This window comes from Ursus americanus, chromosome 12 (assembly GCF_024610735.1).
Source record: "Ursus americanus isolate L20-20 chromosome 12, mUrsAme1.1.p, whole genome shotgun sequence".
Lineage (NCBI taxonomy): Eukaryota > Metazoa > Chordata > Mammalia > Carnivora > Ursidae > Ursus > Ursus americanus.
Window position 1 is genome coordinate 836,292 of NC_142138.1, and position 25,863 is coordinate 862,154.

At 53.4% G+C, this 25,863-nt stretch overlaps 1 protein-coding gene across 5 annotated transcripts in view; it reads right to left on the reverse strand.

Moving 5' to 3' along the window:
• Nucleotides 1-25,863, reverse strand: part of HIVEP3 (HIVEP zinc finger 3) — a 451,785-nt gene that overhangs the window by 38,536 nt on the left and 387,386 nt on the right. For all 5 annotated transcript variants that reach the window (XM_045799842.2, XM_087865782.1, XM_087865783.1 and 2 more), the window contains 2 exons: nt 14,460-20,064; nt 10,316-10,461 (listed from right to left, as the gene is read on the reverse strand). In XM_045799842.2, the coding sequence (XP_045655798.2) occupies nt 10,316-10,461; nt 14,460-19,532 (5,219 nt within the window). In that variant the 5' untranslated portion in view covers nt 19,533-20,064. The remainder of the gene's footprint in view (nt 1-10,315; nt 10,462-14,459; nt 20,065-25,863) is intronic.

Below are 25,863 nucleotides of genomic sequence, written 5' to 3' on the forward strand. Positions count from 1 at the left end.
CCGATGGCACAAAGGAACAAAATGCTGCAAAACAAAATGGAGAGAAGTAAGTACCCGGAGAGTAGCGTGAAATATGACGAGACGGGACATCTGACAGGTATGAAAGTCGGAGAAACAAGCCAGGAGGTCCAAGCCCTGAGTCCCAGGACATCCAGAGAGAGGGGACAGAAGTCATCAAGGGAGCAATGCAGGACCATTTCGCGAAGCTCAAGTCCCCGAGCTGTCAGACTGGGAGAGTCACCGCCTCAGAGAGACTCTGCCCCACGCCAGGAGCCACGCCTGTGACACTTCACAGCTCTGAGCACGAGGGGAAGATCCGGAGACAGTCACAGAGAACGGAACAGGAACCAGAACAGATCTGGAACTCTTGACAGGCTGCGACGTCTTCAGAACTCTGAAGGCACGTGATTTCCAACCTGCAGTTCTACACTTCGAGCAACTGAGAGACAGAATAAGACTTTCCAGCACCTTCAGTCATGTCAAGTGCCAAAAAACCCTCACCCGTCAGAGACCCTTCCTCCAGAAGACCCTACCGCAGGATGGTCTCTGTGAAAATGAGGAACCAGACGAGGGAATGGAAGATGTAAGTTTGCTGAGAGAGGAGATCCAATACGGGAGGAAGAGAAACTCCTGTTTGGGGGCTGAAGGGAGACCCTGGGGTGGCAGCTGGGCACCGAGCAGAGGGAGCCGCTAGACGTCGCCGTCGGGAAGGGCCTGTGCCAGCAATCATGGAGTTTACACAGCAGCCCGTGCAGACGAATGTCTGGAAGGAGTTTCAGTGAGGTGAGCATTTGAGGGTTGAATTAGTCATAAATCTATGGAAAAATAAGTGAACATGCACACCCACTTTTATCCACAGAGAAAACAGGAAAGTTGTACAGGAAAGAAGAAGGAACCACAGGTCATTACGTGACTTGGCTGCGAATTATGTGCGTGCCACTGTGACGAGAGGCCGGGGAAACGGGGGCCACGGGTGGCATGTGGAGAGGCTCTCAGCTCACTAGTTAATGCCGAGAGCTGCAAGCCCTGTGGTGGGTAGCGACCCAGGCCCATTTGTTAGAGGGAGAAGGGTAACCAAAGAGGAAGGGTATTGCTCTTTTCCATAACAAAATTTATGGAAACAGTTCATTGAAGTTGCTTGTGCAACTTCAATAAAATTAAAACCAGAAAGAATGAAAGAGAGTGTGCACATGTCACTGTGTCCCAAAGAGGCCGCTGCTCCCACAGGAGAGACAGGGAGAAGCCAGCTCCTCCTAGGCCCCGGGCCGGATTCCCTGGGACGGGAGAGGCCGGGACTCACACACACACTGTCCAGGCCCAGCGGCTGCCGAGTCCTCAGCTCTCAGGGGCCACAGTGGGTGGGGGTGAGGACCCCACTTCCCATACTCCCCCCCCTCAGGCTGAGCCCCGAGCCTCCTTAGATCCCCTACGGGAACCCAGGGGGCAGGTCTGCTTGAGAAATGGATTCTCCTTTAAATTTTAATAGGATGCATTTAGGTCTTCTCTGACAGTCCTCAGAGCTCTGGGGACTCTGGCCCCAGCCCACTCAGACACTCAGTCTGCCCCATGATCAATATGTCTTTTCTCGTTTCCATTTTGCTTTCATGCTGTCTTTTTTTTTTTTTTTTTTTTTTACTGTCCGTGACTTGGGTTTCATAGTGACATAATCAGCTCTCTCATGTCTGGCGTGAGTTCCCTGGGAAGTCCTTCGAGTACTCAGGAGAAAGATGCCAGGCCAGTACTGAGAGTTGGCCTCGCCAGAGTAACATCTGATCCAGCCACACCTCGGACAGACCGCGGGTTCACTTCCAGACCCCGCAATAAAGCAAGACAGATGGATTTTTGTTTTGGTTTCCCAGTACATACAAGAGCCGTGTTTACCCAAGGCTGCATGTAGTCTCCTAAGTGTGCAATAGCATTATGTCTAAAAGGTGCACATGCCTTAATTTAGAAATACCTTATTGCTAAGGAAATGCTCACCATCATCTGCGCTCTCAGCGAGTCGCCATCTTTTTGCTGGGGGAGGGTCTGGCCTCAGCGTTGGTGGCCGTTGACCGGTCAGGGTGGTGGGTGCCTGAAGCCGAGGTGGCCGTGGTGATTTCTTAAAATAAGACAATAATGAAGTTTGCTGCATCAATTGACTCTTCCTTTCATGAATGATTCCCCTGTAGCATGGGACGCTGTTTGATAGTGTTTTACCCAGAGCTGAACTTTCAGATCAGAGTCGACCCTCTGAGACTCTGCCACTGCGCTCGTTATCAACCCAGCGTCTGGAATGTCCTAAATCCTTTGTTGTCATGTCTTCAATCTTCACAGCATCTTCACCACCAGAAGTTTCGATCTCAAGAAACCGCTTCCTTTGTTCAGCCAAAGCAGCAACTCCTCGTCCGTTCAGGTTTGATCGTGAGACGGCAGCCGTCCAGCCCCATCCCCAGGCTCCACTTATAATTCTAGTTCTCTTGCTCTTTCCACCCCATCTGCGGCTACTTCCTCCGCTAAAGTCTCGAACCTCTCATTTATCAAAAAGCAATGATCTGCAAAGTGCAATAAAGTGAAGCCGGGTAAAACGAGGTGTGCCTGTATTTTTATTTGAGGGGATAATCTCCACAAAGGAATAATGTTCTCAAGAATCTAAGTGGTTACCTGGGAACAAAATTCCCTGCTCTTGTTTTCAAAATAGCCATTTGCAAATCTATCGTTGGCCAAGACCCAGAGCCTGGATTGGGTCTGAGAGAACCCTTCCCGCTTCCCAGTCCAAACCATCAGTGCTGCTCACCGGGCAGCCAGCATCTTTCCTCCTGCTGCTCCAGAGGAAGGGCCCCCATCTCAACACTGCTTTGGCCCCGCCCCCTCAAGCCTTCTCCAGGGCCCTGCTAGAGGGTAGACGATTCACTCTCCAGCCTGCTGGGGTCACACTCAGAGCTGCTCGTCCACACTTCCAGGGAGAAGTCTGAGAATTAAGGAGAGATCAGGGCCCTGGGGCCCTCTCAGGAAGAAGACAGGGCCCCGGCAGCCTGGACTTATTGGGGCCCCACATTCAGAGCAGGGAGCCTGGGGCCACTTCTCTCTGGCCCCCAGGACACAAGGGATCTGCTCAGCCTGGGAAAACGGCAGCCCACGAGCAGCCCTCTTTTGGCATCACATTTCATTTTGACCTTTAACACTTGCAGGACAGGTCAGCACGCAAATGACTTCGGCTGCCAACCCCAGATGCTGGTCCCATCACTGAGACCATCTGACTTTACCTTCCTCAGATCAAGCGTGACTCCAGGTGCCCGGCCTAGTTCAGCCCTGACTCTTGTCCTTGCTTCTTCCTGAGACCCAGAGCCTCGATCCTGCTCACAGATTCTAAGAGGTGCTGAGTCCAGGGACCTGCCCCTCAGCTACAGTCTCCAGACTAGGCTGGAGGGAGATTCCTTCATGTAATAAACATCCTCTAGCACTGCCTATGTGCCAGGCGCTTTTCTCAGCACCAGTGATACCGCAATGACCAAAATACAATTCCTGTCCTCTCACAGAGCTCACAATGCTGGTGGAGGAAATAGAAACAAACTAGTAGATACATGGAAAGACATAACACAGGGAAAGGGAATAAGAAATGCCAGAAAAGGGCACAAATGGATGGGTAGTCTGAGAAGGCTTCGCTGAAGGGTAACTAGAAGAAGTGAGGGAGCCATGGGACTCCTGGGGAAAGTGTTCCAGGCAGAGAGCACAGCAAGTACAAAGGCCCTGAGGCAGAAGCATGTCTGACAAAGAACAAAGAGGTCACTGGCTGGAGCACAGGGAGCAGGGAGGAGCCGAGGCCAGCATACACAGGCCCCTCGAGGGCTGTGGCGGGTGCAGGAGAGCAGTGACGGGGTCTGGATTGAGAAGGCACTGTGGTGAGAAAGGGGGGATGCAGGAGATTATAGGAGGACACTGTGAGAGATGGCGGTGGCTTGATCCAGGAGGTGAGAAAAAAAATGGGCAGATTCTGGATATGGTTGCAAGGGCTGAGTTGACAAGATTTGCTAGTGGACACGAGACGGAGCAGTTTGAGGCCTGAACATCTGGAAAAATGAAGTTGCCTGCGCAGAATGTGAACAAGCAACTTCGCTTCTCTTTCAGAGATACTCCTTCTACCTCTGGCCACTTTCAGGCTTTCAGAAGGACATTCGGCGAGTGTGTGGTGACGTACGTGGTGTCTCTGCCTATGTCACGCAACACGACCTGTAGGTTATCAACTCGAGCAGTAAGCATTTCCGGTTCCAGTGTGGATTTTTGGAGCAGTTCACGTGATGAGCTTCCTGCTTACCCCCACCCCCAAAGCTCCAACTTCTCACTACTTATTTGATTCATAATTTAATCCATGTGTTCCTCAAGACGTATTACAGAGATAACAGATATTACCAAAGCCAGAATTCAACGTCATCCTTAATCTGGAGTTCACAGGGAGATGGGGCTAGGCAAAGTAGAAATTTGGAAATTTGGGGTGAAACATAATGATACACTCGTAGGCCTCAAAGTCATAGAAGAAATGGGTTTCTGAAGAATTACTGAGAAAGAGAATAACCTTTAAATTTTTAAAAATGAAAACTACCCTCTTCAACAACTATTTCATAAACACACACACATGCTTTAAAAAATGTGGAAATATGGGTGCACCAGGAAACATGTGCTGGGTATACCGCACGAGCTCTTCGGCGTGAATAAGATAAATCCAGCTAGGAGAAATGAAAATACATGAGATAGAACGCACATCTATTAAAAATATAACTCCCTCCAATGGAGCAATATTGAATTAAGTCAACTTTTAAAAGAAATTCGTTAACAATTGTACCAAGAACCCGATGAGTCACTGGCTCTCAGCATCTGTGTGTGCTGTTCTAAGGATGAGCTCACTGGACACAGCAGTGGACGTTACGCAGATGGCTGGAGACCTGACATGAAGCCCTGGGGAGAAGACCAGCTGGACAAATGAGTCTGGGAGTCATCAGCCTACAGACAGTATAGAGAGTCACCTTGGGAGTTTAGACCCAGAAAAGGGCAATACCGGAGACTGAGCCCTAGGAGCCCTCATGTTTAGAAATTAGGAGATTATGGGAAATCTCATCTCAAAGATGAGAAGAAAGTGCCACTGGCAAAGGAAGAGGATCAAGAAAGATGGTGCCCTGGAAACCAGTGGACAAAGGGTTTCAAGGAAGGGGGAGGGAGGAGGGATCAACTGTGTCAAATGCTGCCAGCAGGTCAGGGAAGAACAGAAGTGAGAACTGACCACAGAATTCTACAGGGTGGAGGGCGCTGTTGACCTTGGTAAGAGTAGTTCTGAGGCGTGATGAACCCAAAGGCCCACCTGGAACGGACTGAGAGAGAATGGGAGGAAAGACGCTGAAGTAAGCAAGCGTGGTTAACTCTTTCTGGAGTTTGTCTTTAAAGGGCAGCAGAAAAATCTGGTGATACAGGCCCTTCCATCAAAGGAGTGTTTTTAAGGTGGGACACTTTAAGTCTGGAAACGTGGAACTGAATGGGCCAGGAGAGCGGCAATGGCTTCAGTGATGTGTTGGGGTATATTGGGGTAGGTGAGAAGAGATGGGACCCAGCACCCTCTGACAGGAACCCAGGTGCTCCTCTTTCAGCTCAGCAGCTAAGTGCTGCCGTTGGCAGGGCCTGGGATGGAGTCTTGCTAAAGGCCTGAAGGGCTCAGGGGCAGCCCTGGGCAACTGTGTGCCCATGAGTCACCTTACCACCCTCACTGGCCCACCCACAGCGGGGCTTCTGTTCCCTGCCCTGGATTCCATTTCTGAGTTGAGACTGGGCTGCCCCTCGAAACACGACTTCCCCCTCTCGATCCCTTGCTCCTTGCCCATGGTCACCTTTCTGAATAGCCCCACCCTAGCTGGGCCTGGCCTCTCTGGCTCTTACTGTCTGGTTCATCATTCCCTTCAGACCAAAGCACCCTCAAAGCTCGGGTGACCACTTTCAGCAGCCAGGCAGGTCTGATTCCAGTGTCTCCTTCTTCCACACCAGCTCTTGGGGCTAAGCTCCCAGCCTTCCTCGCAACAAGCGAACTTGAGTCGGGACAATATAGGCCTTACCCTCAATGAACAATTAAACTTCGTATGAGTGAAAACAACATTCCCCGACAAAGGAACCCTTCCAAAACAACCATGGCAAATGCATCGGTGCTGGGCGAGAGAGCCCACGCAGTCCTGATGGGCACTCCTGGAGGCTGCCTGGAAAATGCAGACTTTGTTTGGGTGTGGAAGTGATGGGAACAAAGGGAGGGGCTGTGTGCCAGGAAATCAATGCCACAGATAGGAACTGATGCATAGTGTGTACAAAGCAAGGCCCTAGGACCCAAGTCAAGAGGGGTCCTGGAATGAATTTCAGTGCCATGGTTATTCCAGAAGAACCAGGGAGTGGGAAGGGTCCGGAGGTTAGTTAAAAGAGAGGGTTGAGTACTGCCTCTGAAGGCTGGCTAGGACTTGGCAGTGGGCAGAGCTCAGCAGGCCCAGAGGGGGAAGTACAAGACAGGCAGGTCAGACTGTGGGTCCTGGAAGATCAGACGGAGTTTTAACTGGATTCTGTAGATAAGGCGGCCATAGGAGGCCGTAGGGCTGAAGGGTGACACAGGCAGAACCATGATCAGAGACACTGAATGGCACCAACATGGGAGCCTGGAGACAGGGAGACCAGAGACCACAGCTGAGTCATGAACCACTTCATGTGGATACCAGAATTTGGGGGACTAATTGGAAGGGGGGGAATCAGGGGAAAAAGTGCCCAAGATGATACTGAGGTTTTGAGTGTGAAGGTCTGGATACATCATCTGAGATCTGGGTGCAGAAGAAGATTCTGTTGGTGGCTTGGTTAGCACACGCTGAAACCGAGGGGCCCAGGAGGCATCAGAAACAAGGGTATATAGTTCAGGAGTGAGGCTCTATCTGGACACCCAGATTTAGTGTTGCTCGCGTGGTGACAAGGTTTGAAGAGGAGACAGATGCTGTGGACAAGGGAGAGCACTGAAGGTCAAAAGGAATCAGTCCGCCTGACCAGGTACACGCGTCACCATTCCACCCAGACCACCGACTGAGCTACCTTCCCTCTCCGCCTGTCCCAGTCTCACCCACCTTTCCCAGTCTGGCCCCAGCTTGTCCAGGAAGCCCCTTCTGGCTGTCCAGCCCCAGAGGTCCCCGCCTGCTGGGAGCATCTCAACATTAGCAGTCCACACCTCGGCACCGGGCCTCTGCTGCCACCTGAACCAGTCTCCAAGCCTCCTGAGGGCAGAACCACAGTGTACCCCCTCGGCTCCTGGTATCTTCGAGCACAGGGCACCCAGAAGGCATTGAATACATGGCTCCTCCTTGACGGATTGATTAATCGAACGATTTCTGGGTTGGAGGTCAAGATGAAAGGTAGGGAGACTAGTGAGTAGCTTGACTAGTGATAAAAATACGCACGAGCGTGGGACTCACGGCATCTACTCTTTGTGTCTGGCTTCTCGACTTTTGGCTCTGAATTCGATCTACAGGAATGAACAAGGACACATCTGAACAACACTGCTGAGTAAAAACAAGTTGCCGACAGATGTGAAACCCATGGGATTAGTGCTGTCGACCGAATATCTCTGACCCCCCACGTGCACAAGTGGGGTACATGCCTCCACTCTCCCTGAGGCAGGGGAGGCCACGGGGGGCTTGCCCTGGCCAATGCCGTGGGAATAGAAGCTTCCGGGTGGAAGCCGTAAGGGCCAGTGCACAACGATTTCTCATCTTCCGCTCTCAGTCTCCATCCCCCTAGATCTCTTAGTGACTCCTAGGAACAGAAGCCCACACGGACCCTTGTCAAACAGGTCTGGGAGTGATAGCAATGCTTGCTGTGTTAAAAAGAAGAAGGAGGAGGAGGAGGAGGAGGAGGAGGAGGAGGAGGAGGAGGAGGAGGAGGAGGAGGAGGAGAAGAAAAAGAAAAGAGGAAGGAACGAGTCTAAGAACTGTGGTGGCCTCAGATGGGACTGCTTGAAGGATATAGTCGGTTTCTGGGTGGGGGACACCCTTGGCAGTTTGAGGGGGACATGGGATCTCATGGTTGGTTGGAACGGACAGTCGCATCCTTGGCCCCATCCAAGAGATGCTGGAGGTGCCCCCACTACACGGTAACCTAGAACACACTCCGCAAATTTCCAAACATTCCTGGGTAGTGGATAGCAGCCCCAGAGAACCATGAATATAGAGGGGTCGCAAGAAGCGGGGGGTGGGAGGTGCAGCAGGGGCCTCGATGGGACAGCTGGGCTGCAGGAGAAGAGAATGATGGGTGACACTACATGACCCCGAAGTGCTCCGATAGGATGTGGTGAGGCGCGTGGAGGGCATGTCTCACGGCCTGCACAACAGAGCCAGATTGTCCGGAGGGACACACACCAAGTGGCTCCAGCAGAGACAAAATGCTCTGATGCGCACTGGTCAGCGTCATGGCACGGCCCTTACGTGGGGGAACACAGGCTCTCCTGCCAACCCATGAGGCCTGTTGTTTCCCCTCTTATGGATGAGGAAACAGCTGGAGACACAAGGGCTTGTCTGAGCCGGAGAGATGTAAGTGGGAGGGGCAGGGAGGATGGGCCTGGAAAGGGAGGGAGATTCTGGAACAGAGCAGGTGGGACTAAGTGATGACCTGGATGGGACAGTGGGGGGAGGGGGAGCCTCAAGGCCCAGGCTGTGGGAAGAGAAGGGGACTCAGGTGTGACCTCTCACGTTTCAGCTGCAGGCAGACCCTGTGGCAGAGACCCCAGCAGGGAGCTGGGGCTGTGAGGTAACAGGAATGGGGAGAGGTTCCTGCCAGCTGCCTTCCGGAGCTCCAGCTTCCCAGGGAAATGAGGGGAGCAGGGAGCCGCCTTGGGGACCCCAACTCCAGTCTGGAGGCAGCTGCTTCCCAGGGAGGAAGCAAACCTCTTCGCGCACACCAGCTAGCCCTCAGCCCCTGAGGGCCTCACGGGCGGTTCTTGGAGCCAGAGGACAGAAGGCAAGTCACTGTGAGCAGACGCGTCAATCCTTGGATGAAGTCATAGGGGGCCTCTTCAGTACCCAATGGTGTGAGACAGAGAGACACAAGAGGGCGCTCTATTCAAATAGCAGGGACAAAACTGGTCCATCCGGCTTAGTCGTTGGAAAAAGCTTTGGTCCAGTGTTTCCCAATGGAGCTGCTACGGGAACTCTGGGCAGGATGTTTCTGCCCTAGAGGGTGGTTTCCCTACCACTGCACTTTTTTTGTCATCCTTGACCCCTCCATGTCACTGTGACACCCCGACTCCCCAAGTTTTGTTTCCAAACACCCCCTCTCCTGACAGCCCCAGCCCCTCACTGCCACCAGAAGATGCCCTCTGGTGGCCCTGGGGAGCTTGGCCATCTCTGCTCTCCCCAACCAGCAGAGGAAGCCGGCACCTCCCACTTTGACCTTGTGAGCAAGGCACCGGCAGGCGCTGAGAATGTCAGGTCCCCGGTGACCCCCATGTTGGCCGGCACTCACGCTCACGAGGATTCTCCCCCTTGGGAGGTAGGCGTTCCCTCGTGCTACAGTCCCTTGGGACCAGGTGGGACGAGGGCTGCACTGATCACACTGGGGACACAGACACAGGACCCTGAGACAGACAGCACATCCCAGGGAGCAAACACGTGGTCACATAGAACACAGCTTGCACAAAACTTCCACAAAGCCAGTCGGCGACAAGGCACCCTTCCGAAGCCCAGAGGGCCCCACAGTGTGAGTCGTGAGATGTTTAGATCGTTAGGTTTCCAAAGATAAGCACCAACGGTAAAAAAACAGCGATGACATTCCAAATATTTACCAACCAGTGAGTCCTGGACCCTGACCAGTCAGAATGGGGACCGGTGTAGACAGCTGGCGTGAGCAGTGCCTTCGTTTTGACCCTGCGGCCAGCCTGTGGACAGAGCCTGAGTCTCCTGTGGACACCAGGCACGCCAAGGTGGCGGCTTGCGCAGGACAGAGGTGATTTTGGGGACAAATGCCCAAGGTCAATGGCAGTCCGGACAGGACCTAGGAGGCGCACTTATCCGCCCCAGTGTGGCAACTAGAAACCCGGCCAACATCTGAAGAAGGGGCTGCTCCTGTCCTCAGCACACAGCCGGTCCCCATCCCCCACCAGGGAGCCTGGTGTTCTGAAACAGAGGCGGCCTGCGAGTCCCACGAAGGTGGCGTCTGCTGGGAAGCGCCAGTGGGCACAGCCCGGCCCGGGGAGACGCTCACCGCCTCTCACCACAGATGGTACCACCTCTTCCTCCACAGGAAGCAGCACCAAACATTGCAAACCAAACATGATTCTTACCCTCCTTCGAAGATTTTGATCCTCGTTGGCTCCCCTCTTTTGGAGGCAGGAGCTTCCTCCTCCGGCTTCCCTCGCTTCTCTTCTTCCTTCTGCACTCTAGCTAGATCTTTCTGGCCTTCCGGGGAAACCAGCGAAGGGAGGTGAACCTGGCCCACCGCGGGAATGACAAAATCACTGCTGTTAAACGGGAGGAAGGGAACGGTGCCTTGGATGGCACTGCATGCTTACACCTCACGGTGTGTGGCCCCCTTAGCTTCCCTCCACCCTGCAAAGACACGCTTGAAGTACCCATTGGCAGAAGGAAGGAAATGGATCCCTAGAGAGCTGAGGTCCCCTCTTCAAGGCCACCTGGTTAGTTGGTGTCAAAACTGGGACTCCCACCAGGTCTTTCTCCTGGGAAGACCAGGCCTTCCCACGAGAGCTGCATTTGCTTTTCCTGTCACATGAGTCTAGAACCTCCTAGGGACAGGTCCTCATCTGGGTGTCCTCGGTCACGCCAGCACCCAAAACAGAGCCTGCCTCAGAGATGTGTGAAGGGTGGTGAGCCAATAAATGATGAAACCCCCGACGGTCAGCTGCCCCAATTCTCTTTAGCAGATCAGAACATCAGGGTCACCCTGCAAGTTAAGGGCATTGCCAGGAGCAGAGTGCAGGTCTCGTGAGGGCCCTGACCAAGGCTTTGTGTGCTCACTGATGGGCATGCTCCTGGAGGGGGTGTGCAGGCTCTGGCTGGTAGTCTAAGGGCACCCATTCTCTTCACAGAGCTATGGGCCTCAGTGGTGGGAGCTGGCTCAGCAGGAATACGGGTCCTCTAGACCCTCTGATGGCAGCAGCGGGTGGGCACACCCTTGAACAGGGAGCACTGATGCTGGGCTGGGGGCTGGGGGCTGGGGCCAGCCGTGCCTGGAGTGAGACTCTCCCACTTCACGGCACTGTCAGTTAAGGTCATGTTTACAGCCCGTGGGAGAAGCACCCCTGTCTCCTGGTGCTGGGACAATCTAACCCCAGGGTCCTGTGCCAACCGTGCCGCCTGGCCCTGTAAAGCGTGGCCTGGGCTGAGCAGAAAGGGAGCCGGCAGGGAGTCAGGGGATCTGGGTTTTAGTACCATGGAGGCCACCCTGAATGCTGAGTCACCTTTCATGGACCGCTTCTCTTCCTGGGGTCAGTTCACCTCTGAGAGGGTTTAGATCATCTTGAAGATCCATTCTGGGGCCAACGTCTATGACTCAGTGACCCCCGCCCCCCGCCATGCAGTCTCTTCAGGATTGGAGACGACGAGTGGACACCGAGCAAGGCTCCAGACTGCTGCTTTGGCAGAAGGCAGCAGATTTTGTGCAGTGCCCGTGGATTTCCAGAGCACCCCGTTTTCCCTCCTCTCTCTGCCTGCCGTCTGCACCACCCGTGGAATGACCAAGGGGCCTTCCACAGGCTGACAGATGACTTCTCTCTCACAACCAGCTGTGATGTCTGGGCGAAGCTGGAGGAGGCTGGTTTGGGTGGCAGTGTGCCACTCTGGAAACACGGCTGGAACTGAGAGGGGACCAGGAATCCATGCTGGCTTTTAAAGACAATAGTATGATTGTCTTTAAATCGTAAAAACGATTCTTGAGTGCCGGTGTGCCAAGCACTGTTCTAAACACACTTGGTATATTTCAACTCATTTACTTATCTCCACAGCCCTATGAGCTGAGTATTTTTAATATCTCTAGTTTATAGGTGAGGAAACCAAGGCACAGACAGAAGGGGTAACTGGCCCAAGGTCACACAGCTTGTAAGTGAAGCAGTGGGATTCCAACTGGGGAAACGTGGCACTGGAGTCCTTGTTCCTAATCTGTTTGCAATATGTGGTTGTCAAAATGACCCCCAAGCAGGAGAAACTGGGGAATGGAATGTGGTTGCAAAGTGACTTTTGTCTAAGCTGGGGTTTCTTCAGGGCTTAGATATGGAAAAAATACCTGTGGCCCAACTCAAACCTGATACGGTGGCCTAGACCTACAGGAAGATAGTTTGGAATATCCTCAAAATTCCGAGATAGCGCAAAGGGCCTTTTCCAGAGCTACTAACAGAGAATGGAAGCTACAGGATGACAAACTCATCTCCGCTCAGTAAAGAACTTTCTTAAAGCCCTGTCCAGAGATGGGTTGTGCTGTACCAAGAGGTGGTGAGCTCCCCATCACTGGAGACAGGCAAACAGAGGCCAGAGAGAGGGGTGTGTAATTGTAGAAAGGCACGAAGCAGTGAGCCATGCAGCTATATTAATGCACCATATGGGTGCACTTCTGGTAGGAAACACGCCAGTGAATCTAGCATTTCATTCCAAGAAAAAGTTTGCAAGTTTCCGCTCATTTTATGAAAGCAGCATTTTAAACAAAAGATTGCCAAACTCAATTAAGCTAAATGAACTCTTCCTTTTTCTTAAATGGACTTTTCGCGTACAGTCATTCCAACAGAGAGGCAGTCCGGGTCATCTGGAAGGGCTCTGGAGTGAGGTCTAGCTCTGACTCTGGGCTCTGCCCTTTATGTGCAGCCCTGTAACGGTCACCTGACTTCTCCATGAATCGGCCTCCTCATCTATACAATGGTGACACAGCACCCTAACTTTCCAGTGGTCGTGCGGACGGAAGTAAAGTTCTACATGACCTGGCCCACAGCAGGGGCATGAAAAGTCGTAAGTATGAATATAATTCCAACAGCATCTTGGGTGTAGCTGTAGCCAGGAAGACACACTGGAGAGAAATCAGTCATGACGTTTATGGCAAATGTGGAAATCTCATCTAAGGATGTCTTTAGACTGACAAGGATATTCAGAGACTAAATCTGGGAAACAATCCTGTGAAGAATATCCAGCTGAGCTAAGGACCAATTCAGTGCACAAAATTCACTCAGTGATAAAACAGGAGGAGACAAATAGAGGAGGAGTTCCCGAACACAGTTTTGTTCATGTGTCTGTGATATGAATTTCGTTTAGTGGATTTAGGCCTGATTTGATCAAAGCATCTGGTCTGAAGACACACTGATGAACATTTTAAAATCTGTAGTCACTTTTATGGGTTTGTTTTCCTCCAATAATAGAAAGAAGATAAATCAATTCTCTGAAGTCAGAGACGTCTAAGTTCAAATTCTGGGTGTGCCATATACCTGCCATGTGACCTTGACGCCTCTCATCCTCCGACCCTTGGGTCCCTCATCTATAGATGGGAGATGGTCCTGCTGCCTCACAGGTAGAGAGAAGCACTGACTGGTTCGGCACAGCGCCTGGCACACCGAGGCGACTCAATCAACAAGACCAACTGTTAGTCCACAAACACCGACTCAGCATACCTTCTTCGCACGGCCAGGTTGCTTAGGCTGGCCTTATCAGGGTATGCAGGTGTCGTGTATCTGAGGCAAAGTGGGAATGATCAAATTTCAAACTCCCTGAACTTGCAGGGGGTCAGTTCTCTCTACAGTTCCTGGAGCAGCCTCGGGTCACAGGCACTGGAGGAGTTCATGTGAACTTAGTCATGGCCCGGTGCTACCACACAGCACGGATGGGTCAGGCTGTGAGTGATCCTGCCCCCTGGTGGTGATGAGGAACACTGCAGCCAAGCTCTGTTGGCTATCCTGCTCACGGGAGAGAAAGCAGGAGTATTTCAGGAGTTGTTTGTGCCAAATTCTAGAAACTCGGGAAGTGGGAAGATTTTGAGTGGTACCAGAGAATGGAAATAGCAGGTGTAGTAATAAGAAAAGGAGGAAAAGCTAACAGGACCAGGGAGGAACATGTGGAGGGGCATAAAGTTTTGAAATTGCTGCAGGTTTTCCCATCAGCCAAGTTTTCCAACTCGTCGTTTGGAGAATTCTTTTTTTTTTTTTCCTGGCTTCAGACTGTGTCTTTGATTTCACAATAGCAGCTAATGGGAAAGCAGGATGACTTTAAAGCTCACTTTATTGAAATGCATCTAGTCTGGTGATGTGAGGGACACACTGACAAAGAAACCCAATAAGTATGTTTTCTTATAAGGTGGCCAGTCACAGCTGACAGAAGGGAAATCTGCCCACTCATCTGGCTCTAGATATGCAAACAGAAGTTGAGGAGTACGTGGCTTTAAAAGCTCAGCAGAGGCTTTAAAACTCAGTGGGGAGAATAAAAACAAGGCTGACTTACCTCTGTCATGCGGGGCTTGCGGGAGCTGGATGGCACAAGCCTTCCTGTCTCAGGATGCGGAGCTGTGGCCATGGTGTATGTTTCTTTGCTCACCTTCTGCTTAGACCTCAGGAGGGACAAAGCAGCTTTAGTGGAAACCCCCGGAAGGTTGGGGTTGTACAAACTTATGCACCAACCAGCGTAAACAGAGGACCTCCTATCTGCATGCTGGATGTGATTTGGCTTAATGTAGTTTAAATAGCACCAACTGACATTAGTGGTCGTGTGGAGGCTGGGGAACTGCAGTACCTTCTTTGAGTCCGTACCTTCTTGCGACTTGGCTGGTCTGGGGGACGTTTCTGACAGAGGCAGCGAGCTGGAAGGTGCCAGTGGAGGAAGGTCAGGTTGTTCCTTGGAGTCTTCTTTCTTCACACTCAGTGGGGGCAGCCCTCTTCGGTAAGGCTTACCAGAAGGCTGGGCGTATTCCTTCAACACCTCTGAGCCTGGGGCCGTCGCATGGGGCAATGAGGAGTGAGGAAGGGAAGTCATTTCTTTTGGGTCAGATGGATCTGAGGATAGGCTGGACGATGTTTCTAGCTCCCTCCTGCCCTGGCCCTGGCTGCTTAGGTGGGATTTCTCTGGCCTCTTGCCATCCTCCGTGCTGGTCAGCACCACACTGCACGGTTTTACCAGCTCAAGTGTTTCATCTGCCTTGGAAGCCTCCTCTTCCTTTACCCTTTTTTGCTGCTGGGTTTCCATGGTAAGTTCCAGGCTGCCAGCTGGTGAAAGGACGCGTTTGCTCCCCCCTACTGTTGAAGAACTCCCCTCCAGGCTCAAGACACTCTCTGATGACAGGGAAGTGCCTTTTCTTTCTGGTAACGTCACAGGCACTCTCAAGTATGGAGTCGGGAAGCCTCTGCTCTGCTCTTCACTTCCCCCAGCTGATCCAGGCCCCATCTCGTACACATCTGTCCCACACACAGTTGTCCCTTTGCACGGGGGCTCCTCACACTTGGGAAGAGTCACAGTTGCTGAGCTGCCTTGGGACTGGGTGACCAGGAGCTGGGAGAGGGTGGTGTACATGGCGCTCCCATACGATGGCATGTTGGTCTGAATGCGGACGGGCACAACCAGGGACACCATGGTGTCTGGACAGGCAGGCAGGGTTGGTGGAGGGGCTGATGTGGGTGCTGAGCAGCTGGCTGGGGGGGCCCCAGGGGGCAGCTGGACATCACTGCTGTACTCTGTGCTGGGGGAGAGGCCAGCACTTCCTGTTGCCAGAGGGGCCAGGCTGGTTTTGATCTGGGGCAGATGGCTTTCCACATCCCCAGGGAGTGGAAGTGAGAACTGGGATTGCAGAGGCAGGAAAAACCCAGAAGAGAGTGCCGATGAGGCTGGGTACGGCACGGGGAGAAACGAAGGGGGCTGCCGGAAGGGGATGCTGGCTGGGTGAGGCATGAGCTGAGGGAGGGGGAGCTGGCCTGGGTGCAGAACAGTAGGCTGGAGAGGAAGCGGTGGGGCCTGAAATAAGGAGGGAGGAAGCGGGGGCATGGAGTACGGTGTAGAGAGGAGGCTGGACATGGCCTGGGTGGAAAAGAATTCTGAAGACTGTCCTGGCTCATGCTGCAAGAGGTGCTGGAAGGAGAAGAGGGAGACAGGTGGGGGCAGGTACGGCTTCTCATGCAGGGGGGGCTGGGCAATGGGGTGATGAAACACTTGCAGGGCTTCTGTGTAGGGCGGAGTGGACCCCAGCGGGGGTCTGTCCTGCACCTGGCTCTTGCCTCCCGGGTGCCCACTGTGTGAGGTGGCTGCTGAGGGAATCTGGGGCAATGAGCTTTTGGTGGAAGGGTTACTGCATGAGGGCTTTGGTTCTTCACTCTCCTGTCTTCCCTTGGGGGCGGCCTCTGGCTCGGTGTCTGGAGGCCTGCTCAGAGAGGCCTGTCTCACCAAAAAGCATTTCCTTCTCTCTGGCGGGGCCGCTGGGGCCGCGGGGGCTGCCGGGGCCACTGGGGCCGGCACAGAAGGGCCTGTCAAGGACAAGCTGCCATAGTCGAATGATTTGCTGCGTGTCTCGGTCATATGGGCAGAATGGGAAATGTTGGGGCTCTGCTCTGAGGCTGACCTCCGCATCTCTCGGGCATGCGGGTGGTGGCTGGGGACGGTCAGCATGTGGGTGCCCAAGGGTTTGGGGCGTGTGTCAGATGAGAGCCCAGGGGCCTCGGCTTTTCCGTGGTCTTCCCTCTCGAAGGAGGCGGAGCGGCTGGACCCGCTCAGGGAGACACTGCTCTCCTGGCTGGGACTGCGAGACAGGGGTGCAGAGGACTCAAAGCTGGACTCCCCCGACGACTGGGCCATCTCTGCCAGGCGCAGCCTCTTCTTCTTGGGTGGCAGCTTCTCAGCTGGGAGCTGGGCAAGCGTCTGGCTGCGCTGGGGCCACTGGAATTCCTCTGTCTTCTCGGGTTCCTTAGGGGGTGGCTCGGGCTCTGTGTCTGGCCGGTCGGGCTCCTCGGTCACCAGGATCTCAGGGACCTGAATGTTGGGCTGGCGGACCAGCCTGGGCTGCAGGGAGTGGGCCGGGCGTCCGTGCGGGGCGGGTGGAGGGGAGGAGAACGGGGCCGGGGGTTTGTCTTCCCCTTCCAAGCCACTGGGCTGCTCCAGAGAGTCAGACTTCTCGAAGGAGCTGGTGTGCTGGATGACAGAAATTTCTTTGGATGTTGTTCTCCTCTCCTTCCCTGACTCTAGGCCAGACCCTGGCTTGGGAGTCCTTGGCTGGAAGCCCGTGGGCCCCTCCAGGGAGGGCACTGACTTACGCGGCTCTGCTGGTGACTTGGTGGACTCCAGGGGAAGGTTCTGAGCAGCATCAGATGGTCCGGGGCTGCCGAACTGACTTCTTGTCGACTCAAAGGCAGGTGGCTCCTCCTCGTCCCCAAGGCTCTTCTCTTTCCTCCTTTTCCTCAGGGGAGTGAGCTCCAGGGTGGTCCCCAGTTTGTAATGCATCATCTGGGACCAGGGCTCGTGCTCAGCCTGACTCTTCTCCGCTTCTGGGGACGCGTGAGCACCTGCAGCGCTGGGCTTTGAGACCTGAAGCTCCGAGCAGTAGTACTTTCTGTGGGCTTCGTAATTGTCCCTTTTCTTGTAACGAGCACCACATATGTTACATTCATAGACCACCCCTTTCGTTTTCAAACCCTTCTTGGTCTTTTTGGTGAGTTCGCTTTCCTTGGCTTCTGGCTCGTCAGCGGGTTTGGAGGCCGTGTCTTTGCTACTGGGCCCCGCCTCCTCCGAGCTGTACTCCCCGCCCAAAGGGAGCTCGATGGCCGGCTGGCGCTTGAGCATCCGGGGGTGGGAGGTAAACACGTGACTGCTGCGGCTCAGGGCTTCCGAGTCGGGGATGTGGTCGTCGAAGGAGTAGCTACCCCGGAAGGTGTGATGGGGGGTACTGAGGGTGCAGGTGGCGGAAGGCATTGAGTGGCTTCTCAGCAGAGGCACAGGGGGGGTGGTGCTGGGCGGGTGCTGGAGGCTCAGCAGCGATTGTTCGGGCTTGGTTGTTTTCTCGCCGTGGGATGACAGGGGCTCCCGGTAGAGGCTGGACTTGGGTGACTCCATGCTGCTGCGCCTGGACAGCGAGCTCCTCCTCGGCTTCACGCTGTCGATCTCGCTGGTGTCCACCACAGCCTCGTTGATGGTGATCAGCTTGGTGATGTGCTCGATGACCTGGGTCCGGGGCACAGACAAAGGCACCAGGCTGGGCTTGTCTTCGGCGGACAGCGGCAGGAGGGGCTGGGTGGAGGTGGCCGTCAGCATGGTGGTCCGCTGCCCGATCCGCCCGCACTTGCCCAGGATGATCTCGGCATAGGACCTCGCGTTGGTGTTTGGGGGGCTGACCTGCTGCTCGGCGCTCTCAGAGCGGGAGAAATACCCAGATTCTGTGCTCCCTTTGCTGCCTGGGCTCAGAAACGCTTGCTCGTCCATCACCTTCTTCCTCTCACTCAAGCGGAGGGCCAGCTTCTGCTTTATCGTGTGGGTGTCTTCGGGTTTCTGGCTCAGGGGGTGTTCTGACGAGGGCTCGGTGAACGGAGCGGGGTCCTCGAGCGATGGGGCTGAGCTGGACTGGGACAAGGAACAGCGTTCGTGGCTGGAGCCCTGGCTCCCGGAGCTGTACAAACCACTGGACAGGAGGGGGTGCTTGGGCCTGGGGGAGAGCTCTGAGGGGTGGGTGGATGCGCTGCCCGTTTCCTCTTCCGAATCTGTGCTTTCCCCCTCGGTGGGCTCCTCGAACTCCTCCCCAGGGATCCTCTCCATCTCCAGCCCCGGGGGGTACATCTCGCCGCCCACTCCTGAGGCCAGGCCGGCTTTGATGCGGTGGGCATGGGACTTCCTGTGTTTGTACAGGTTACTCTTGGTCTTGAAGGAGAAGCCGCAGGGGCCGCAGGGGTAGGGCCTCTCGCCGGTGTGCGAGCGGATATGCTTCTGGAGCACGCTGGGCTTGGCGCAGGGCCGGCTGCAGTACTGACATATGTACTTGCCTGGCTTCTGTGGTTTCCTCTCCTTCTTGTGCGCCTCTTCTGGGGGCTTCAAGGATACCTGGGAGGGACGGGGCACAAAGACTTTGGGGAGGCCAGGCAGGTCCTCAGGGGGAATGATGGAAGCGTGGGAAGGGAGGAGCTGGCTTGATGGATGGAGCCCAGGGGTCACGAAGGAGCTTGAGGGTCCAGGTCTCATGGGGTCGACCAGCTGCCATGTGGACCCCTCCAGGAGATGCTCCGGTTTGCCAGGTGACATGAATGCTGGTGTCAGAGGGTGCTGCGGAAGCTGTGAGAGGGGGATGGAGGTGTCAATGGAGGACCTCTTGGGGGGCTTCTGCTGCTGGCCTGTTTTCTCCTGAGAGCCTTCCCTAAGAACCGACGGGGGGCCCGGGAAGGGCTGCGGGGCCAGGAGCTCTTGGAGGGGGCCCTCTTGGGGGGCAGCCGTACTGCTGCCTGGGTACGGGGCACTGGATGAAACACTGGCCTGCACGGCCTCTCCTTTGGTCAGCCGCTTCCGGGGACTTCCCTCAGCCTTCTTGGTGCCCTTGATGCTTTGTTCAGGATCCATGACCTCCACAGAGACTTGAGATGCTATTCAGGGAGGGTTGAGGCAGGCTGCATTTATGAATAATCCAAGTGTCCCAAGGAGGCGCCTGGTTTTGGCCACATTGGTCAAGAGCTGTGGAAGCCAAACCCAAGATGGGCTTTGGGAGTTTTTTTGCAAGTGTCACTGGCTGCGAGTGGACTCAGAGCAGGTCATCGGGGCCCGCACTATTCACATAGGTGAGGCATGGCCCTCTACTTCGAAGACAGAAAACGCGTCAGCACTTTCTGCCTGAATGTCTGTTGTGGAAACGTCATGAAGGATGTCAATGTTGCCATCATACTGTTTCAGTTGGCAGTGGTGAGTGGCCACCCACAAGTCCCCTGTGTGCTATGCGGACAGTCGGAGGCTAGAGACATCTGTAGGCATGGTCCAATCATCCCTGGTCCCGGCACTGGAGAAGCCACGCTGGCTGCCTCGGGCAGCTCCGTCCTGCCCCTTCTCCCCTGGGGTCCGTGTTGGAGATCCGTGGCCGCAGAGGGGAAGTCACGCTCTTCTAGTGATGAAAGCACACACACAGAAATACACACACACACACACACACACACACACACACACAAGAGAAGAGAGAGTTACTGCAACGTGTCCACGACCCGTGCAGCTTGGACTCTGTGAGACACAGTGATATTCCTAGAAGATTAACTGGGAGACCCGACCAGAAGTCACAGCCCCCCACTCCATGCACCTGCGCAGAGCCCAAACCTCCCCCACCCGCACTCGCAGTGGTGTTGGGTGACCTGAATGCCACCTGTGGTTCTGAGGACTGTGGCTAGGCTGTGTGTGATGGTAGGAGTAGAAGGGGGAGGCAGGGCAGGCTCCGGAAACCACAGAGCAGTTGGGGATGGGAAGCTTCGGCTCTGCTCTGAGGCAGGTTCAGCTCCCAAAGCCTCCATTGCCCAATTTATATGATGGGATAATATCAAGTCCTGCCTCGATTGTGCCTCGGGGCTGCACTGGAGTCCTACATGATAATGGACATGGATGCCACTGGACAAATGTGGGCTGGTCCTACAGCTGGTGGAGGAAGAGGTGCTGGGGCGTTATTCAGGGCTGAGCTTTCCAAGGGATAGATTATTCTCAGGTTGGTATTATTCCTTCTCTGGCCCTGGGCTCTGAAGGTGTCCATGAGGGGCACCACTCATGGTTTTATCACCCTTGCTGCCTTGCTCACCCAAGCCCATATGTCACGGAGAAGCTAAACCCACCGCTCCAGCCTGTGCAAACTCACAGTCTAACAGAGCCATGGCTACGCTGCCAAACAATAGCTGGGAGGATCGTTCTGGCAGGTTCCTCCAGCTTTTCCTGGCAGCCGAAGAGCAGAGGGACATGGGGTCCATCACCAGGCCCTTAGAGCCAGAGAGGAAGACATATCTAAGTTCTTTGTAAGCAAGACTTTCATTCCTTTCCTTCTTTGCAGGAAGGAAAGTCTTGCTTGCAAAGAACGTTTTCACGTGGTACTTCAGACGGGCAGTGAACGGCGCACGAGGTCATCTACCTCTTTAAGTGACAGCCCTCCAGCAAAGGCGGTGACTGACTTTTGCCAACAGAAGGTCACAACTCAGCAAAGCCTATTCTTTGAGCAAGTCGAAGGCTTCCTCTAACTCAGGCACAGGAGGCATCCTCACAGAGCAGGCTGAGTGTAGGGAAGGCCGAGGAATCTCATTTCTCCTATTACTGTCAGTAGGGTGGCTACATCAGCTAGCATCATCCAGACTGGGGCACTTTTGAGAGTGAAAGAGGCACAACCAATAATTATGGAGGAGCAACAGGAAGAAATCAGGGCTGTCCCAGGCAAGCTGGAACGAGTGGTCTCCCTACAATCGCATTTACCTTGTGACCCCAAGCAGGCCCAAGTGCTGTCTCTGGGTATCTGGTACAAACTTTTAATCTTTGCTCTGGGGACTGAAATTACACCATGGCCTCCTAATGGATTCTTAGAGATTGGGTGTCTAGTCTAATCCCCTCACTCAACAGATGAGGAGGCTGAGGCTAGAAGGATGCTGTAATTTTCCCTAAAACTTGCACAGTGATGGCGGTGGGGTCAGACTACTCTGTACCTCCCGACCCCTGGCCAGGGCTCGTCCCCTGCCACAATGAATAAGTGTCCTCTAGGACTCCCGTGGCTCAGTGGGCACCAGTCTACAGCTCCATGTGCTACGAAAGCACTGGCTTGGCCCCAAGGGGCATGGCTGGGGCTGTATCCCTGGAGAGCATCTGCAGGCATCTAGAACCTTAACAGCCAAGGAGGCCTTTCAACTTCTGTGCTAAACTCACTGCGGCTGCTAGACAGGAGGAATGGGGGGGGCACAGCTAAGGTTGAGGAGACTATGATGATGGCCTTACCCCAGGTCTTGCTTATCTAAGCTAAGGCAGGACAAGGCAGAGGTCATGTGCAGTGCAGAGAGAGAACCACTCCCTGGGCTGGTCTGGAACCCTTGGTGCGGGCCCTCGGGTGCTGTGTACGGATGGTAAAGGGTTTACTATACTTACTATTTCTATTGACCCTTTCATGCAAGGATCTCCAAGCACCCCCCAAATACTAGCTAGTGGTAAGCTTTGCTTCTTCCAGTGGATGGATGGATGGGACCCTGTGGCATGACTGAGGCTCAGTGGGGCTCAGTTGGACAAGGAGGACCCTACGTTGTTGAGTCCTGCGGTTCTCCCTTCATCCAGCCATAGGCTCTCCAGGGGCAGGTGGAGAAGCACCCAAGGGCTGTGGTTTGGAGCAGTTCACAGGCCAGGCGGGAGGGGTGGGGTGGATGAGGAAGATAGTCAGGTAACTGTTATGTCATCAGGTGACTCGCTGGGCCAGCACCATGTGCCGAGGGTCAGCTTCCAGCCTCCACCTGTGAGCGGGGCCCGGTGCTCTTACAGGGAGGGCCCTCCTGCCTGAACCCCGAGGGAGGAGCAACCAGGACACATCCACACCGTGGAGTCAGTGAGGCCTGTGAGCTGGAAGGCCTGCTCCTTTGTTCTGCAGGGAAGACACCTGAGCCACGGTGGGCTATGACTAGCCCAGGGCCACACTCGTCCTCAGACTCCTGGGACAGGGCTCTCTGCGACCCTGTCTACACCTCATGACGGGTCTGAGGTTCTTAATATAAGAGGCAGCCAGAACTGGGAGTGCAGACATGGGGAAACCTGTGAGAATTCAGAAGGCCTCAGCCTTGGAATGCATTGCAATTCTGACTGGCATTAATGCTTTCTTTCTTTTTAGCTCCTGTAGGAGAATGATTTCTAATCATTGTGACCAAGTGATGCCAAGAGAATGGTTTTTTTTCTAGCTTCTCTGCTTCTGAGGGTATGTGTAAAAATGTTAATATAAACTTGAGGAAACAGAGGAAAAAGCTGCTTCTCCAGAGAATTGCTAAGGGCACCTGTAAAAGTCACCAGCGACCTGAGGTCAGAGGTAGAGGGTTTCCCTGACAGGGCCCAGGAGCCAGGCCAGTGGGGGCCTGAGCCTCGGGCCAGAGGGAGGATGGACATCATCTGCAGTTGGTGGCAGGAGGGCCTTGAGGTCCATGTTGTCTGGCACTCGGGCCACAGCCCTCAGAGAGCTCTGGCTTAGCAACCAGCTGAGAACCACAAGGAGAAACTGAGCTTCAAGAGCCCATTGGTTAACATATCAGACCACTCAGCTTCTACTTCTGGAAGCTTCGTAGGTCTAGCTGTCAGGACAGCCCAACAGGGAAGCGGGTAGGGTGCTGGGGCTGGAGACCCCCAAAGCATTAGGGTGTCCTCTGTGTACTTGTGTGAGTGTAACTACAGGATCAATTCCTGTGGGAAGGGGAACTACTTGGCTAAAGGGAATGTAACTTGAAGCGTTTGAGGGGTCCTGACGAATAGCTCTCCAAAAAGCACAAATTCGCGTACCCACCAGTTGCACGTGAGGACTGCTTCTCCAAACTCCTTCCTACCTACCTCTCTCTAATATTTACAAAATGGCTGTACTGGTTTCCTCCTGCTACTGCCACAAACTGTCACAGACAGAAACTTAAACAGCACAATTCATCACTGTACAGTTCTAGAGGTCCGAAGGTCTCCCTAGGGCTAAAATCAAGGTAGGGCTAGGTTCCCAACCTTCCTCTTTCTGGAGACTAGGGAAGAATCTATTTTCTTGTCTTTTCTCACTTCTAGAGGCTGCCTGCTTCCTTGGCACGTGGCCCCTTATGTCTTCAAAACCAGGCAGCAATAGGCAGCCACATCCTTCCCACATTGAATCACGAACACGGACTGCCCTGCCTCCCTTTTCACTTGTAAGAACTCTTGTAATGACACTGGGCCCACCTGGATAATCCAGGATCATCTCCTTCCTCCAAATTCTTAATTTAATCACACATGCAAAATTCATTTTGCCACGAAAGGCAACATATTCACAGGTTCCAGGGATTAAGATGTGTGACATCTTTGAGGATCATTATTCTGCCTACCACAGTGGTAGTTTGTTTTCTTAAATTTTCTTAAATTTCTTTTCTTGATCTCTAGTGAGGCTTGGAACTCTGGGGGCACCTGGGTGGCTCAGATGGTTAAGCATCTGTCTTCAGCTCAGGTCATGATCTCCAGGTCCTGGGATCGAGCCCCACATCAGGCTCCCACCTCAGCAGGGAGTCTGCTTCTCTCTCTGCCTCTGTCTCTCCCCCTGCTTGTGCTCTCTCTGTCTCTCTCCCTTTCAAATGAGTAAATAAAATCTTAAAAAAAAAAAAAAAGAACTCCGCACAAACTTATTAACCCATTATTTCATTCAGTTTTATTTTTCATATCTTTTGCTTATGTTTCTAATAAATTATATTTTTCTTATTATTTTACATGAACTTTTGATATTGGGCATATTAATCCTTTTTATGTGAACTGCAAATATTTTTATTTGTCAGTAGTCTTTAGCTTTTCTGAACAAAAAATTTTGTTTTCATGTGGTCAAATGCATCATCAATCTTTCCCTTTTGGACTTTTAGATTTCATGCCCAAGATTATTTTCTAGAATGTCACCCAATTTCTTCTAGTTCCTTTAAGAATTACTTTTTTTCCTCCCTCCCTCTGCCCCTCCACCCCTTTGTTCCTCCATTCTTCCCTCCCTCCATCCTTCCCTCTCCTACTTCTTTCCTTTCCATTAAATCTTGGTTCCATTTGACATTTATTTTTGTGTAAGGAATGACGTAGGGATAAGGCTTAATTTTTCCCCATATAGATATCCAGTTTTCCTAACATCATTATTGAAGAGTCCACCCCACTCTCCGGAAATGCCCTGGGACACTTTCTGAAAGCACAGGTTCTAGCCCCATTCCAGATCCACCAAAAAAGAATCTCTGGGGAAAGGACCCTAGAATCCGTATTTTTACAAATTTCTCCTTGTAAATCTAACAAACACGTTTCTTTACTACAGCCTGGTATTTGGGAAAACTGATGAAACTCCTCCAAGTGCCTCCTGTAACCAATCACCTTGCCTCTAGGTTCCAAATTCCCCACCCCAACCCACCATTCATTGTGGAAAGAGAATTCTCTTCAATTGTCAACCTCACCCAGGCTCTCCCTCTGTCAAGAACACTCAATAGCTCCCCACTGCAGGGAGATTCAGCCAATGGCATTTCAACTCCCATAACAGGCCCTACCTAGCCTTCCTGGCCTCCTCTCTCCACCCTGCACTTTCACTGTGCATCACCCTCTAACTGGCATGTTCTTGACCTCTCTGTGTTTACACACTGCTCTTGCCAAGGGAACAAGCAGAGAAAAGAATCTGAACACTAATCCCGCAGAGGAGTTAGGGAATGCATGCAGAAGATGTGTTTGAGCCTGGCCTTGAAAGATGGGGAAAATATTGATGGTTAGATTTGGAAGGAAGGGATTCGAGTCTAGGCGGGAGGTGTAACATATGCAGAGCACAGGAGGCTGGAATGTGGCCACTGGGAATGTTGAGTTTGTGGCCTCTATCCTAGCCAACGCTTGGGGCTCCTGAGCCCAGATCGTCTGGGCAAGGATCCCACACTGTGCTGGGGTGAGTTCAGGGCACAGGCAGGAGCTTCCACACATTCCCTCCTAGGCCCTAGAATAACATAACAAAACAAAACAAAACAACAATGCCCCAAACTGTGAAGTCTCAGTTGTGCCACACATCTAGCTGAGCTGGGGTTAGTATTGGCCCTTGGAAAGCAGGTGGAAGGCACAGTCCCATGGGATAGCCAGAGGCAGACTGCTGGCTGGATAAAGTTTTCAGGGCAACCAGACCCACGCAGGCTCTGGCCTGGATTCACTCATGGAAAATAGGCACTACCAGGGTCTGATGGATTACCTTCACGGGGAT